Below are 18,052 nucleotides of genomic sequence, written 5' to 3'. Positions count from 1 at the left end.
TTATGTTCTTTTCCATCTAGCTTTTCCTATACTAGTAAATCCTGCTGTGTTTGACAAAGTGTGTCATACACAGCCTTTCTTCCCTCAGGCATTGTTGGAAATGGCTGTCTTGCTGATGTGGACCGTGTCCAATGTGTTCAACACCTATTGCAAAGAAAGTACGGTTGACATGCTAAGACTATCTTTTTCTTTCCCCAGCAAGGAAATATTCTAAATTCAGTGGCATACACTGGTTTGGTTTAAATCAAACTACAATCAAATGTATCTAAAAGGAGATTATGTGAGTCATTTGAATTGACAGTGAACAGTATTGCCATTGGATGGCTAAATATGACTCAACAGGAATTTTCCATCCTTAATTTGTGTTTTTCACACACACATTTCACCTCTGACTTCTATGAGTAAGACACACACTGTCCATCTCCAGTTTCCAAGTTACACAAAAACAGGTCCTCCATGTCTGATTTCTAAATCAGAAAGTATTTTTAAATCAATTATGCGGTGCCTAATTTGAGACAACAGAAAGTGCTGAACACCTGCCTCTGCAAGTCAGGCTCCTTGAAGATGTTTCAGGGGGAGTACTGTGATTTTTGAATGCTTAGGGTTAGCAATACTAAATTACACACACGCACTGTCTCATTTCTACATGATACATCATGCAAACATCATATCTGACTGAGAAAAATGAGGTCTAACACTAAGCTCAATGGCATTTCTCTGTTTACCTAATGCAATAATTTTGACATGCCACATCCAATCAATTCCAAAATGTCCTGAAATGGTCTAAGCATAATAGGAGCTAGTGGACTTGGTGATGGGGCAAAGTAGAGACTTGGAGTGGGGAGAGTGGATGTGTGCAGGGCAAAGCTGGGAATCACAAATGGGGGAGGGAACGCAGGGACTCAGTGGGGGGAGTGGAGACGGGGAGGGGAAAACGGGGTCTCTGGGGACGGGGAAGAGACAGTGGAAATGGGGAGGGGGAAATAGGAATGGGGGGAACACAGAGCCCTTGGCACGAGTCCCTGAAATGGGAGGATGGGAAGGAGGCACACAGGCAGTTGGGGAGGGGGGGGGAGAGAAATGGCGGAATACCGGGAGGCCCTGATAGGTGTCGAGCACTTGGCCTGGAGAAGCTACGGAGTGTGAGCCCCTCCAGTAAAATTAGCGACCCCCCCCCCCCCCCCCGCAGGAGGGCCAGGAAATTGGAGCTTGCGCCTTTAAGAGCCTGGCTGCAGAAAGCAACAAGGTGGCTTTTTGTCTGATATTTTTAAGGGGGGGGGCGCCAGGCTGCAGCCTCCCCCCGGCTGCTCCGGACCCTCCCATCCCCATCCTGGGCTCCTGCCCGGCTGCGGGCTCCTTCCGGCTTAGCTGGCGCTCGCTCTCCCCGTGCGCGGGGGCGGCAGGCCCAGCACCAGCCGGTCCGGCCCGCAGCGCGCGGGCGGGGGAGCGGCGCCCGGCCGGCGGCGGGAGGATGGGAGCGGGAGGCGGCGCGGCGCAGCGCGGCGCTGGGGCGTTCGGCTGCTCGGAGGCTTGAAGCCCGTTTCCCGCCCGGCGGCAGCGGCAGCGGCAGCGGGGATGGAGGGGCAGAGCCCCGCTGCAGGGCGCTGCGCCGCGGGAGCCCAGGCTGGTGCGGAGGCCGGCGAGCTCCTCCAGCGAGCCCTGGAGTTCAAGAGCCAAGGGGCGCAGTGCTACAAGGACAAGAAATTCCGCGAGGCCATCGGCAAGTACCACCGGGCGCTGCTGGAGCTGAAGGGGCTGCAGCCGCCGGAGCCCAGCTCCTCCGCCAGCTGCGCCGCCAGCCCGCGGGGCCAGCTCACCGCGGAGCAGAGCCAGAGCGCGGAGAGCATCGAGATCGATTGTTACAACAGCCTGGCAGGTCAGCGGGGGCTGGGCGCCACGGCAGGGGCGTGTGGTCCCCCTCTGCTCTGGGGATCCTCGCCCCCGGCCCATCAATAACTTTGGGCGGGGTTGGGGGTGTCTGATCATGCCCCTGCTGGGGCTTTAGCCTGACTTTCCAGCGCCGCTTGCAAAGCAAGGGCGCAATGACAAGGTTGCTGTGCCCTTCCCCCCGCCTCCCCCCGTCTTTCCTGCCCATCACCCAGGAGCACTACAGCAGAGCAGCAGTATTGACTCAGGGAGCTCTAGGGGCCTCCTTCCTGTGCAATTTTTTACCCATTTTTTGCTGGAAAATTCTCGGGTTTTACAACTGCTAGTATTCGGGTTTTAGCCATTTTACCCGAATTTTGGACCCCTCCAATAAGTGAAAATACTAGTTCTGTTAAGAAAATCCAGTACGTTGCATTAGGAAGAGTGTTTCTGTTAATCCATTAGTTTAAGTGTAAAGGGGAGGCTGTTTAAAGTGAAGCAGTGTTGTGGAAGATACACGCACAGGCATGTGTGGGCATATGTGTAGGTGCTGTTAATGTACTTTTCATGCACTACACCGCAGCCTTAGACTACTTTTACATTAAAAACTATTATTTTTCTTTAGTTGGTGCTTTTTTCTACCCTCTCATCTCCCATATTAACCCCTCTATTCACCCAGAAAACAGGACAGTTAATTTTTTCATAATGATTTTCACCCATTTAATTTTTTTTATTATAAACACTGAAATTTCCAGGAAATATTAAAGAAAATATAACCAAAAACAAAGGGCTTTTGGTATTTCTTAGGGGGAACTATGGGTCTGCTTTATAGTCTTCTCCCTTCTCCTTCCCCTCCTCATCCTTTCTTATTATTAACTAGGAATCACATAGTCCACTCTACAAAATAAGGCCCTATATATTGTACCCTCAGTGATTCCTTTTGGGCATATAAAATAATATTTTCATATGTTTGAGAGAAGTATTTTTACTTTTCTAGTTGGGAGGGGTGAAGCATTCTGCCAGTCCTTCCTTGGCAAATATAGAGAACACATCAAAATCTCATCTCTCTTTAGGGTTCATCTGCATTTTTACTACTACTCAACATATGTGCACACAAGCACTTTAATGTTTGTACAGCTGTTTAAAAATATAACTAATCCCTCATACCCCCTGGGAGATAGAGAGGTAACAGAATAGATGTTTGTATAAAGTGCTCAGATACATAAAAAGTACAATTCAGGAATTCTCTAAGATTATACAGCATTCTCTTCTTCAACCTGAGATTGCCTTCAATCCTTTTACCATAGCTTGCCTGTAATTTAGAATGGAGGGGTCCTACAACCTCTGGTGTAAGAAAGGAAATGTCTGGAAATCATTTTGACAACCACAAATGATACTAGTTTTTGTATATATGTATATAATCTCTTAGCTGTAAAAGTGAAAGGAAAATGTAGTTCTAGCTAGTTGCTAGATACTAGTTGCCACACTAGCCAATAGATGCTTGATCATCATTGCATTTGACTTGGCTTCCTCCCATCTGATTTGAATGAATACTCTATGGAGGAGTTAAACTACTTTATAGTTTGATCCTGCAGTCCTTACTCAGACTTGTGTTGACTTCAACAGGAGCTTTGCCTGGGTAAGAACTGCAAGATCGGAGCTTATTTTAATATCAAAACCCTTATTTATTATACTTACTAGGAACCTCCAAAATCAAAAAAGAATCTTGTTTGCGTGTACATGGGAGAGAGTTAATAAAAAAGCACAATTTTAGATTCTCCCCTCTTTCCCCTTAAATCCTACTGCTTTCCAAAATGATGCTTCCTCGTTACCTTGGCAAAAATTTGGCCACTGCCAGGACATTAGCATGTCAGCGATTACCTTCATTTTGCACTTGGCTTGTCTAGGCAGAGCTGGTTAGCTTTGCTTCTTGTGTTGTGCAGTGCTGAAAAAAATGGGGAATAAAGTAGATTAATTTTCTACCCTCACTTACACTCCTGCACATACACTGAAATCAATGGGGTTGTTTGAATGTAACTGAGGGCAGAATCTAGGTCCTTTTTAGAACACATTTTCTAATTGGATATATTTTGGTTCCTTCAATTATTATTTACACTGCATATGGGGAGAGAGAAGGTGTCACTATAATATAGTAATTACTAAGTGTAATTTTGTCTCTCTTTTAAAAAAAAATCTGTGTTTATAGATGTTTGTTCAAATCAAACATCTTACTCTGGTTGTAAGGCTTGTTTAGATTGACAGTGTTATATAAAGAACCCATAATACCATTAATAGCTTAATGCAGTTTAATGTGTTCCTAGTCTTAAAACATTTCTAACAAGAAATATCTTCACTCTTAGTCCTGAGGTATAAACTAGGCATATATCTAGAAGGTGAATGGGTTTGGAAGGGATAGATGCTGTTTGCTTTTTGTTAATATTTCTGCTGAGTATACAAATTGGCCTTGCTGGAAATGTTTACAATCCCATTTTTGCTGACATAATAATAGCCCCATTTCATTTATTTATTGTTTCTGGTTTGGTTTGGGATTTTTTTTAACCATTGCTGATTGCCACTGTATATGAGATTTTAATACAATCAGACAACAGGAAAATGTGCTTATGGTTTAACCTAGATTTAAACATATTTTACTTAGCTTTAAATTGTTTCAACACATAAGAGCATAATTAACCCTAGAATCATCTGCAGTGTTTCCTTTGTGAAGACACCGCAGTAGGACAAATTCTACTCTGTTACACTTGGACAGTTGTTATACTCGTGTTTTCAGTACACTTGGACAGTTGTTATACTCGTGTTTTCAGTGGGATTGCACATATGTAGCAGAGAGCAGAATTTGGCTGCAAAGTATATGATTTCATGTTTGCCCAATGTAATGTCTTAAAATGTAAACATTGAAAAAATACACAACATATTAAAGTAGAGTCTCTCCACTCAGAAAACTGCAGTGTCGCTACAAATTCTAGCAGGATTCTCTTTGAACTGGTGTCCAAAAGGAAACGGAGTGAGGTAAAGGGGAACTGGTCCTGAACTGCCATAAGGATTAGGATGTGTTACTAAAAGAATCTTCGTTGAAAAGAGCAAAAGGTGTAGCAGTAGGACTTTATCGTATAACACTGAGGTTCAACAGAAGCCACTGAATTATTTACCCAGAGGGCTCTAGCAAGGAGATATCAACATAATACATATCATTAGGGCAGAAATCAGTATATTTGGTGTGGGGAAGTAAGGAGGTGGTACAGGATACTATGCTGCTGAGCACTAGAATTGTATTTAAAAAAAAATTAGAATAAATAAGTATCTGCATAGTGCTTGGACTATGCTAGCAGTATGCACCTAAGAGGAGTATGCATCAATTCTGAGTAAGGCAGTTTTGTTGGTATAATTCAGTGTTATCACCTGAGTGTCCTTATTATCAGTTTTTTTAGTGCTTCCAATCTCTCCATTAAGCTTAGCATTTTGCAAGTCCTTCTTTGCTTTTGCAATGTCATTTTTTGTGTGCCCACTACATTCTCCCGTTTTAGAGATGCATTGCATTGTATATTGTACTTTCTGGGAAACTGTACCAGTCATGGAAGCACATAGGCTAGGTTAAGTATTCACCGTAATACAGTATTCCCAACTCTTTCAGTTTTATTGTATCTTATGATATTTGGTGGTTTTCTTAAGCCCAAGCACCTGGAGTCATGCAATCCAATTACTTTTTCTTCTTCTTTTTTTTTTTTTTTAAGTCTCTATGTCTACACTACTTGCCAGATTGGCGGGTAGTGATCAATCTGTCAGGAATCGATGTATCGCATCTTGTCTAGCCGCAATACATCGATCCCCAAACGCGCTCCCCGTCAACTCCAGAACTCCACTAGGGCGAGAGGCAGAAGCGGAGTTGACGGGGGAGCAGCGGCTGTCGATCCTGCTCCGCAAGGATGCGAAGTAAGTGATTCTAAGTCGATCTAAGATATGCTATTCTCATAGCTGAAGTTGCGTATCTTAGATTGATTCCTCCCCCCCAAGTGTAGATCAGGCCAAAGTCTCGTTGAAGGTGGAGGGAGGGGGGGCGGGCGGGAAAGCTGGAAAACATTAACCTTAAAGGCTCAAAAACCAGATAATAAATATAAAAATAATAAATTGTCCTAAAAAAAAAATCAGATATAAAAAACTCCAATCTCATGATTTGGGGCAGGAGAAACCTTATGATTTTTGAATGTGTGGAGTTGGCAATACTGCTAATATCTCTTGCACTAAGCTACTAGCAATACTACGGTTTTTAAGATACAACAGTATGATGGCCTTAAAGGACTCATCACATTTGTGAAGTCTAGTGTTGCAATGTTTTATACAGGCCTGCCAAAAAACCTCCTTTTATCATGAATCTTACTGATCAGTTTCACCAAAAAACAAGATTGGCAGCATAGTTTAAGTTCCTTGAAATTGCTAGGATAAAAAAAAAATCTACCAACAACATAAAGCCCTGTAGAATAAACATATGATTACAAGGGAAACATAGCTTTAAGAAAACATTTCATTATGACTCATTGACAGTCTGCAACCTTGAGCAAGTCACTTGACCTCTTTTTTGCCTCAGTCAGCCCAAATGAAAATAGAGTAAAGAACAGAAACATCAGGGAAATCCTGATGCTGCACTAGAGCTGAGCAAAAGGTTATTTTTAAAAAATAAAATAAATGTACGAGGAATGCATGCAGCAAATCCGAACTCACCAAATCTCATTAATACATTAGTGACTGTCCCTTCCATTTATACTACACCTTTCATCTAGAAGGCTCTTAAGTACTTTATGAACTGCATACAAATAGGGATCACTCACTCACCATAAATTGAACCGCCTCTGAGGTAGAACGTAATAGCCATTCTGTGCCAGCAACACTGCATAACAGTTTTCAATGGTGGAAAGGGCTGTTTCTGCTCGGGAGGGGTGAACAGGTCTTAGTCCTTCCGAACACAGCAAAATGCTAAGAGTAGCATAATTTTTAATGTTTGTCACAAGTGAATGTGAAACAATGATAGGGAAACTGACAAGTGTTTGCTTACAATAGCAGACACGCTAGACCAGGAGTTCTCACAAGAAATTTTTTGGTGACCTTTGAGTGCGTCCACCAACTCTTGCTGGTGGCCGCTCTGACAGATTTTGCTAAAATTATTAATTAACTTTAGGAAAAACAAATGTGCAAAAACACATGTCCAAATCATTGTAATTTATTGCAGACTCAGTAATAAAAATAATGTATAGTTTTGTCTGTTCTTTACTGGACCTAAACAGAATAGAAACAAAATAAGGTACTTTTCACATTCTCATATTTTGTTGTTGTTTGTTTTCCTTTTTTGACTTTTGTTTGTTTTTTTAGACTTGCTAGTTAGTAAGGCTGCTGCTCTGGAAACTATTATTTGTATGTATCACTTTTCAGAGCAGACTTACTAGCTAACTGGGAGGCAGTGAAAAGTGATATTAACAAACATACAAATACTGGTTTTCACAGCAGACTTTTACACAGCCCTGGCAAGCCAGGATTAAGCCATGGATAGAGAGGTGGGCAAGGAGGCAGTGGGGGCTAGGGGTGATAGGGATGGGAAGTGAGCCCAGGATTGGAGCCCGAAGCCCTGTAGCCAGAGCCTAGCACCCCAGGGCTGAAGCTGGAAGCCTGAGCCCCATCACCCCTGGGAAGGTGGGGAACTCACACCAGCTGTCTGCTTCTCTGGCATTTGTGGCTCCAGAGGAGGGCTGGGCCCAATCCCTGCTGGCAGCCCCAGGGGAGGAGCTACTGCTCCTTGCCTCCGCCAGAGGCTGTGGCTGCAAGAAAAGCCTCTGGTGGCCACACGGGAGAAACACTGCAATCCAGCCATGGCAGGGGGAGGAGAACTTCTCCAGTTGAGTCAAGGGATAGCCATGTAGATTAGGCCTAGTACTGGGAGTCAGGAGATCTGTATTTTATGTCTGGCTCTGACACTAGATGGCTATTTCATCTTTAATAAGTCACTTCACTTCCTTAAACCTCAGTTTCCCATCTGTAAAATGAAAATACTACTACTTGCTTATCTCTTAGAGGTATTGGGAGGCTTAATTAATTACATGAATGAAAATTATAAGGGTTTATATCTTAATTAAAATGTTGGTAAAGCACTTTAGGATCCTCAACTGGAAGGCACAATGTAGCTGCAAAGTATTACAGAATGTAATGATCTAAGATACAATTTAGCCAGTAGCATCCCTACTCTTGCAAAAAATGCCATGTAGTCTTTTATAACTATGAATGCATCAGATCCTCCCTTTTCATCCGATCCAAAAGATGGCACCTCTGACAGTATAGCAACCCCTAGAACTACACTGGGGTATTGGCTCGTTGATGACGTAAGGCTGGATTCTGCCACCTGTATTCATCATGAGTAGTACGTTGCTCTGGAAGGAGTCGCACTGAAATAAAAAAAACTCTAATCACCAAGGAAGTTACTGTTCATCATGAATAGGGGTGGCAGAATTTGGCTGCTGGATTGCAATGAGCTAGTAGCTCAAACACCACTATCACTTCCTCGGTTTTCCTTGGAAGGAGTTCCTTCTGAATGGTGAGCAGACCCAACCCTTTTAGATTATAACTGTGGTCTGTAGAGCACCAGTGTCCTAGCTGATGATCAGAGAAGACTTGGCTAGTTGCCTAATGTTAACTCTTTTGGTCCACATGATGAGAATCTGAGAACCTCTGATTTATAGGGTATGATATGATCACAGCCCAAGGTGTTACAGGTGCAGGCAGGGAGTGAGTGTTGGATGTATTTAGATGATGGTCTCAAACATTGTAATATCGATCTTGGGAAAGGCAATGTTGTGAGCTATTACTGTAAAATACTTCTGCCATTTTGTTTGGGGTGCCAGGGCCAGCCTGTTCAGGCAGATGGAGTTACATATGTAACATATGCATGAAAAGGATGGGATGAAAGTTCCTCCAAATCTGGGTGGAGGTAAGCTGCTCTCTGGCCCCTTGCTAACTTTCTAATAAAGTACCTGTCACTGATAGCTTAGGAAGGGAAAGACACCTGTGCATAGTACAGTGTGTGTATTCCTTGGCTCCCAAAAATCCATTTGAAAATGGAGATTCTTTTGCAAGCCGAAGTGACATCCTCATCCCCAGTTGTTTTTATATTTGAGAAAAGCCTATTAATGCTGATGTGCCACCTATTCACTATACAGCTGCCTGCGATGTGCTGCATTTGCTCTGCATGCACAGGACATCCTGTCCGACTCCCCTCTGGAGGAATTAACTCAGCTAGCTGGTGACTGAGGAATGGGCAGACAGATTTAGTGGTAAGGCAGCAGCATGAAACTTTCAAAATAAAGTCAAGCAGGGGATGGCAAGAATCAGAAGGTCCATCCAAAACCGCTGGGCAGTGATGAACTTTTCTGCTCAAGATTTATTCATTGCTCACCTGCTTTGAGATGTGCATTGATATATTTAATGAAAGGGATTCACAATAGCTTTTCTTGTCAATGTCACCATATTCTCCTCTGAAATTCTGTTCATGAATTTCCTCCAGCAATTGTCCCCCAGTGAGTCACAACAAATACTCTTGCAAGTCCTCATATCCTAATAAAGAGCCTATGAAGGGTGGGGCCAGACTGGACTGTATTAAGATTCTACACCCAAGTCCAGTAAGCTCTGCACTTAAAATGCAACTCTAGTGAGGGAGAATGATAGGAGGAGAGGAAGAGCAAAGGATGCGTGAGATGAGGTATAATTAAAAAGGTGAGGGCAAATTTTGCCACCCTACCACCTTCTTCTTTTATGTGCAACTGAATAATAATGTGGAAAGGAGGAAGCAGCAGCAATAACCAACGATTTTAAAAAGTTACAATTGTTTTAAACCGCACACTGTGTTCTTGTTCATTTTAAATGTGGATGCTAAGGTTTTGATAGTGCTGGAACCCATAAAGCAAAGTCCATCTACAAAGTAGCTGAGCTGTCCCTGGAATAACATTGAGCACTTCCCATCTTCAGAGCACTTAACATTCATGAGATAATTATTCCTCATAAGCCCTCTGAGGCAGGAAGTATTATCCCCATTTTAGAGATGAGAAACTGAGGCACAGGGAGGTTCAGTGACTTACCCAAGGATACACAGCAAGGCAGTGACTGAAGTGGATTTAGAACTCAGGAAATCCTGACTCCTAGCCTTGTGCTTAGATCACACCTCTGAGTGCCAAACTTCTCCTGACTGTCCTGACACAATGTTCACCAAATATAATAAAGCCTCCCTCTACGAATAGCCTCTTTATTCACGCGTGAGTTGATCCTACCCTAAAACATGCCAGCTGGTGCCAATAATGTATTGAATACATTGAACAGAGCTATTATATTCTAAATCAGTGGTCCCCAAACTTTTTGTGTTATTCCCTTCCTCCCCTGTAATGTAATCTGTCCGTGTCCCCCTGGGGGTGGGGCTGGGAACTGGGCCAGGAGCCAAAGCCAGGGCCTCGGCTGGGGGTGGGGATGGGGCCGGAGCCAGAGTGTAGCTGGGGGAAGAGCAGGGATGGGTGGTACTCCCTTCCTGCCCCCTTTGGGGCCTGGTCCATGTCTCCCTGAACATTCCTCTGCACTCCCCACACTTTGGGGACCATTGTTCTAAACAGTGGCATAGAGTTTAGAAAACAAGAAATCTAATAGAGGGAGGAACTTTATAATGAAGCAAGCCTGTTGTGACGGATTGGGTCACAGAAACCCCCGTGGGACTGTCACTTTGTGTGCTGAGACTACCTCTGAGCCCCTTTTGGGACTTCAATACCCTGTCTTATTGAGCCAGACACACTAGCCTGCTGCAAACACCGACCCAGGTCTGAACCACATCCCCCAAAAGCTGAAGAACTGCTCCTGTCTCAAGCACCCAGACACCCAGCATCCAATGGGATTCAAACCCCAAAAACATCTGTTTTACTCTGTATAAAGCTTATACAGTGTAAACTCATAAATTGCCCACCCTCTATGAAACTCAGAGATATGCACAGCTGTTTGCTCCTCCAGGTATTGATTACTTACTCTGGGTTAATTAATAAGCAAAAAGTGATTTTATTAAGTATAAAAAGTAGGATTTAAGTGGTTCCAAGTAATAATAGACAGGACAAAGTAAGTTGCCAAGCAAAATAAAACAACAACATGCAAGTCTAAACCTAATACATTAAGAAACTGATTACATATAAATCTCACCCTCAGAGAGGTTTCAATGAGCTTCTTTTACAGACTAGACGACTTCTTAGTCTGGGCCCAATCTTTTCCCCGATGCAGTCCTTGGTAGTTGCAGCTCAGGTGGTAGCAAGGGGATTTCTCATGACTGGCAACTCCCTTTGTTCTGTTCCACTGTCTTTTATAGCTTTGGCACAAGGCAGGAATCTTTTGTCTTTCTTGGTCCCCACCCCTCCTAAAAGGAAAAGCACCAGGTTTAAGATGGATTCCAGTACCAGGTGACATGGTCACATGTCCTGGGAGAACCCAAGCCTTCATTCTTCCTAGTCTGACTCACAGGAAGGCTTGCAAATAAATAGAGCCAGCTACAGTCAATTGTCCTGGTTAATGGGAGCCATCAAGATTCTAAACCACCATTAATGGCCCACACTTTGCATAATTACAGTAGGACCTCAGAGTTAATTTCATATTTTTAGTTTCAGATAGAAGAATGATACATTCATACAAATAGGATGAACACTCAGTAGATAAGCTTTGTAATGATACCTTACAAGAGACCTTTTGCATGAAGCATATTCCAGTTACATTATATTCACACTCATTAGCACTCATTTTTCATAAAATCATATGGAGTGCAACATCACACCTATAACATGAAAACCATCTATACCAAAAGGTTACCTAGCTAGTCATTTTCTTCGTTCTCTTTGGTGATATTTCATAACTTCACAGGTGAAGAACAATCAGAGATGGAAGACACCTACGTCTGCATTTGTATTCAGTTTCAACTCACTCACTTCCTCTCACCACATCACCCTGCTGTAAAGAGCTTGTGAGACTAGAACCTGATACCAGTAGGATTTCAGATTACTGACACCTCTGCATTGCCACCAGAAACTCGGCAAGGCTTCTGCTGTTGGACCATGTGAAGCTAGACACTGCAGGAAGTACTGCGTGCCGGAGCTTGAGTGTCAGCTCCCCCTGCAGTCCACTGACTGGCCTATGCTGGTATGTAAACCATGAAGCCATCACAGAGAACTGTCTGAGCAAAGATGTAGACAGTCCAGGGCCGGCTCCAGGGGTTTTGCTGCCCCAAGCAGCCAATAAAAAAAGTCACGATCTGCGGCAATTCAGCAGGAGGTCCTTTGCTCCAAGCGGGAGTGAGGGACCCTCCGCTGAATTGGCGCCGAATACCTGAAAGTGCCACCCCGCTCCAGAGTTGCCGCCCCAAGCACCTGCTTGATAATCTGGTGCCTGGAGCCAGCCATGAGACCACCTGCTTCCTTCCACTCCAGACCATGCTTTGCTCTGAACCCCAGATTCCAACTCTGGACCCTGGCTCAACCTCAGCTTCGCTACTTGGCTTCTGTCTGCAGCTCGGCACCCAACCCTGACTCCCTTGCATCCTGACCTGGCTTAACCCCAACTTCCCTGCTCATCTCATGACCACAACTTGGTAACTGACTCGTGCACATAAGCCACCCATGGCCCGGCCCAGACAGTTATTTTCAGACCCTCTTCAGCCCCTTCCCCCCAGTCCAACCCTCCTAGAAGATGGAAGGGGCAGACCGCCCACTGACCAGCAGTTTCCCTGAGGCTGAGACACCTGCAGGACCGAGTCACCCATCTGTGAGCAGAACCTCACACTAAAGACCTAAGCCTGCAGTTTGCAACCAGAGCATAGACCTTGTGCAAACTGTCACAGGCCCAGGGACACAGCTCACTGCCAAAGCCCAGACCCTATATGAGCAGCTAGCATGTTCACAGAGAAGCAGCTATACTACATGCCTGAGTAGACCATCCATTGCCTGAACAAGGCTGCGGTGGTGCCACGGCCCAAATGGGTTGACAGGGACCATCAGGAACACTGGGAGTTCCTGAAACAATACAGGCTGCTCTTCCTGCTCCACCCCTGAATGTACCCCACAGACCAGAGAAAGATGGGGCAAGTAGTCAGCCTTCTGGTGACTGGTGAATCATGTGACTGGTCTTCCACAGGTTGGAGCAGAACAGCCCAGTGCTCTTCAACTACGACATCTTCCTGCCAGCCTTCCCAACCATCTTTGATGACACAGCATCACGTCCGCTTCGCAGAGGCTGCCCTCCGGAAGCTGCGTGAGAGGCAGGGGCTGGCCGTCTCCCACACCACTCATTTCCAGTGTTTTGCAGATGATGTTGAACGGAATGAGGCAGCCTAGACTCAGTGAGGATGCAAAAGATGAGCTAGCATACACGGAAAATGCCACCTGCCTAGAGGCCTTTATTGATATTACCCTGTGCATCAACTCTTGGCTGCAAGAGCTGTAGGAGAAAAGAAGGGTTAGCCAGATGCCCCCACGTCTGCCCGCTATGTCAATGCCTGTAGAACCAAGTCCTGAATCCATCCATGATGCATGACCCCAGAGGAGAGAGAATGTCAGTGGCACATTCTATGGGATGCCAGGATATGTCCTTGCCTCCTGTCCAGCTCGAAAGAGCTTAGGAAACAGACTAGCCCAGGCCCTTGCCCTAGCAGGGTACAGCCTGGGCAACACCAGAGTACTATGTTCTGGAACCATTCCCTAACCCTAAGATGGAACCTGTTCTGGTGACCATGGGGTCTCCCTGCATTTCCAGGTGGTGCAGTGATTAGAGGTCTTGAGGGAGGCAAGGAAATTCCTCTACCACTGTGAATGACAGATAATGGGGCAGCTACCAACTTTATAGACACTAAGGCAGCCCAAACCTTCCAGATCCCTTTTTGGCTAAAACTCACACCAGATCTGGTGGAAACAACTGATGGATCACTCCTGTCACCAGAACCAGTGACCCAGAAGACTGTTCCCTTATCTGCCACAGTGGTAGGATACCAGGAAATAAGTTTTGATGTGATCCACTCTCTATTCTTCCCGGTAATTCTTGGCATGACTCATGTATCTCCCAGCAGCGGAGCAGCATTAGCGTCCCCTGTGAATATTGCTGGAAAGCTTGTCTTCAACAAATTGACCAACACCTCCCTCACCAGGTGACCTGCACTCTGGCCCCCGGATTGGTTAAGACCCTCAAAAGCAAAACCCTGGACAGCAGTGAGCTAACCAGAATGGGGGTGGCTCTAGACTAGAACCCCAGCCTCCCTGACAAGTACTGAGACCACATGGATATATTTGAAAGGAAAAACAGATTTACTACCCTCACATAGGGACTATGACTGTCCAATAGACCTACAACCAGGGACAAAGATGCCCTATGGACAGTTATACACCATATCTGAACCAGAGCTGGAGCCCTATGCATGTAAATACAGGAAAACTTCATAATGTTTCATTCAGAGTCCTTGCTGTGTGAAAAAAGGATGGGTCACTGTGCCTCTGCATAGACTATCGCACACTGAGCTAGGTGTCTATTCATAACTGGTACCCTCTGCCCCTCATCCTGGAATTGCTGGACCACCTGAGGACTGCCAAGATCTTCAGTAAACTAGATTTTCGGGGGGCACACAATCAAGTGTGCATAAGGCCTTGGGATGAATGAAAGATCACTTTTTGTACCCAATATGGGCATTTTGAATATCTAGTAATACTGTTTGGCTTAACCAGTGCCCCCACAACATTCCATCATTTCTTAAATGACGTGTTTCGGGACATCCTGGATCAATTCCTGATCGTCTGCCTTGATGATATACTAGTGTTTTTGAGTGCCCTGAGCAGCACTACCATTCATGTCTGGTCCACCCTGGAGAAGCTGTGGATGCATACAACCATATGCCAAACTAGAGAAGTGCACCTTGGACCAGGCCACAGCCAAATTTTTAGGTTACGTTATTTCCCCAGACAAAGGGCATTCAGATGGAGTCACAGAAGGTTGAGGTCATCCACAGCTGGACAGCACCCTGGACCCTCAGAGAACTTCAGTGCTTCCTGGGCTTTGTGAATTTTTCTAGCTGATTCATCACCAACTTCTCTGAACAAATAACCCTCTGATAAGTCTCTGGGAACTGAGTTTAGGTGAGAAGTCTGCTTAGGCAAAGATCGTAACTTGTTGAAAATAAGTTTTAGTCTTAGAAGCAAATTTTTACTTATTTGTTTAACTCTTTATCTTGTATTAATTCTATATCCCTTTTTAAAAATAAACTTATTTTACTTTAAATTAATGAACTTTGGTGTGGTTGTCTCTTTAAAGGAACAACAAACTTCATAACTTCTCTGAGTATTCCAGGAGAGGACTAGAGACTGCAAGGAGACAGTTTTGCGAAAATTTGGGATGTGGGGGGAGGGTTGGGGTTGGATCATTCTGCAGCCAGTAACTGGGTAATGGAAGCAAGAGTCTGACTTGCATGCCATCTATGCTGGCTGTTGTTGCAAGGCTGTGAGTCACAGCAGCATAGCATTGCAGGCACACAGACAGGCAGGGCAGATGGTGACAACTCCTCACTGGTCTGGTTTGAACCTAATGCCAACAGGAAATCAGTCAATTTACATGTATTTCCTCTGTTTTAAAAAATTTTTAAAAGCAAATGTCTATACAAATTGTACATGTCCGATGAAATCCCTCACCTATGTCAGTTGTATTGGTAGTTTGTAAATTCTTGAGATTAAGGACTCATGTTGTAGTATGTAATTGTACAGCATGCAGCACAATGGGGCCCTGAAGACTATTGTGGCATCTAGGATTAAATAATCATCCTGATTAACTCCATTTGTACAGACCAACTTCCTATCATAGTATCCCAAAGCTGTTCACTACTGTGCACCATTCCCGTGTCAATAACTGCAACTGATTAGATGCTGCTAGATGGAGATCTGTTATATAGCAGCACCTATGGACCACTGGGGAGCTAGTTGTTGACCTGGTGCTGGCTCCTCCTTGTTGTTTCCACCTGTTTGGATAGGCATCCAGGCTCTTCCTTGCAGTGAAGATCATGGATGCCCGTTAAGAAGTTCTCATCCCTACCTTGCACAGCCTCAGCTTTCCCTTTTTTTCATCGTTAAAGTGTAGTCAAAATCCTGTCTTTGTGACTGCTCAATCTGTTGCCATGGAGGTCATTGTAACATCATAGATTCAGCATTCTATGACTTACTTACCTGCAGGCACAGATGAAGCAGCAGGAACCTTTTGTGTAAAACAAAACACCTTTGAAGATGAGCAAACATGCTTATGTTTTCATTTGCCAGGCATATTAGGGTTGGATGTGTTACAGCTCTGCCCTGCTAAGGCTGATGCTTTATTAACCGCTGCTCACAAATCCCCTCCCCCTTTTCTGTGCCATCCGATTGCATAATACCGGCATGCATTTGCCCGCAGCCAGTTGGTAGCAGGCTTTCACTTGGAAAGTTCTGCACCACTGACAACAGCAACTACTCTTGCTTCTGAACTGCAGGCTGCAGAAATCCACTAATCATGTCCATTGATCTAGTTCCCTAAGACCTATCTCTATATAGGTTTTTATAAATGCTTATCACCTCAGTATCCGAGCACCTTCCAGTAGTGCATTTATTGTTTGTTCTTGCCTTCTCTCCCCAGAGGGAGAAAGGTGCAGTGATGTCTTGTGGTAGGGTGTGTCTTTATATTTTAAATATACCTGTTACTATGTGTTTATATTAAAGAAGGCAGTGCCAAAGTAATGCACCCTGCACTTACAGCGGAAAGTGGTGAGGGTGGTGGTGGTCCTTTGTTCCTGGTGGAATTCATTCCATAGTCTCAGACCACCACTGGAGAAAGTTCTGTCTCCTGCATAGATGAGCTGTACTCTTTGATTGTTGAGAGTTCCATTGTACCAGAGGAACAGAATTGTCAATGACAACCTTTATGGAGCTTCAGACAATTTTTTGGATAGCCTTGGCTAGTCCACGGAGCACTTTGAAGATAAGGAGCGAGACCTTGAACTTGATTTGAAATTCTGTGGGAAGCCAGTGTAGGGAGCAGGGGACAAGCTTGATATGTTTGCAGTAGCCTGTGTTGCTCAGGTGTGCTGCAGTGTTTTGAACTAGTTGGAGTTTCCTCAGTGCTGAAGGTTTCATACCCAGGTGTATCTCATTGCCATAGTCCAGCCGAGAGGTAATGAAGGCATGAATAATTGAAGCCAGGTCTTCATTCACCAGGATAGGATGGAGTCTTCTAGCCAAGCAGAGCTGGTAGAAAGCGCGTTACTCACAGATACTGCTCTGCGAGAGTTTAGCATCAATAAGAAATCAGAGCGCTAGTAGACTATGGACTGAATTGACCTATTGTGGGTGTGTATCTTCAACCAATGAAGATTGCTCGTGGTTGCAAGCTCTTCAAAATACTTTCCTGTATCCACCAGTATCACTGCTATCACCTATCCTCTTGTTAAGATTCAGCTTCAGCTAGCTGTTAATCTATGAGCTGATATTATCCATGCACTGGGCCAACGTGGTGGTGGTGGTGTGGTCCTGTGCGGCAAAGGATAGGTAGAGCTGTGTCTCATCTGCATATTGCATGTTTGAAGGAGGAAGGGAAGATTCCTTCACTCAGTGAAGCATGGCTCTTTCTGTCCGGAGTGGCACCATTTGGTCATGACTTGTTCACAAGCTAGGAAGTAGTCAGCATGTTTCCCTCAGAGTTTAACTCTTGACGGTTTGGAGTGCATTGCATCTCTGAGGGATTGACTGAGCCATCAGCTCTCAGTCCTGCTTTACTATTCCACCTTGGCCATCTGTGTGTGATCTAAGCCAACAGGTAACTCCCTGCTTTCAGGAAATCAAGTTAAGTGTCTGTCTTGCCATGTTCCCCTTGCTCCTTAAAGCAAGGGCTTCAATCCTACTCAATGTAACCTAATCAGGCAGTGGAGGGAGTTCTCCACTCATTTGCTGCAATCTTGAGACTCTGTGTAGCCTGTTGTGGCTGTGACTTCACATCTGCCCACTGGTTCACTCAAGGTCTTTGCCAATCTGAAATAGTCAGCTGTTGGGTCCAGGCAGCAGGCTACTCACCCATTTACTGCCTCCCAGCAAAGATGGGCAGGAGGGACAGAGAATAGGTGCACTGCAGC

At 44.7% G+C, this 18,052-nt stretch overlaps 1 protein-coding gene across 1 annotated transcript in view; it reads left to right on the top strand.

The window, feature by feature from the left end:
* Positions 1-1,530: 1,530 nt before the first annotated feature.
* The window catches only part of TTC9 (tetratricopeptide repeat domain 9), a 36,328-nt gene continuing 19,806 nt past the window's right edge, over positions 1,531-18,052 (top strand). The window contains exon 1 of the mRNA XM_030559673.1: positions 1,531-1,876. Within this exon, the coding sequence (XP_030415533.1) occupies positions 1,576-1,876 (301 nt within the window). The 5' untranslated portion in view covers positions 1,531-1,575. The remainder of the gene's footprint in view (positions 1,877-18,052) is intronic.

This window comes from Gopherus evgoodei, chromosome 4 (genome assembly GCF_007399415.2).
Source record: "Gopherus evgoodei ecotype Sinaloan lineage chromosome 4, rGopEvg1_v1.p, whole genome shotgun sequence".
In the NCBI taxonomy this organism is placed as follows: Eukaryota; Metazoa; Chordata; order Testudines; family Testudinidae; genus Gopherus; species Gopherus evgoodei.
Note: the sequence above shows the minus strand (reverse complement) of the source record. Positions and strands in the feature narration are given on the sequence as shown.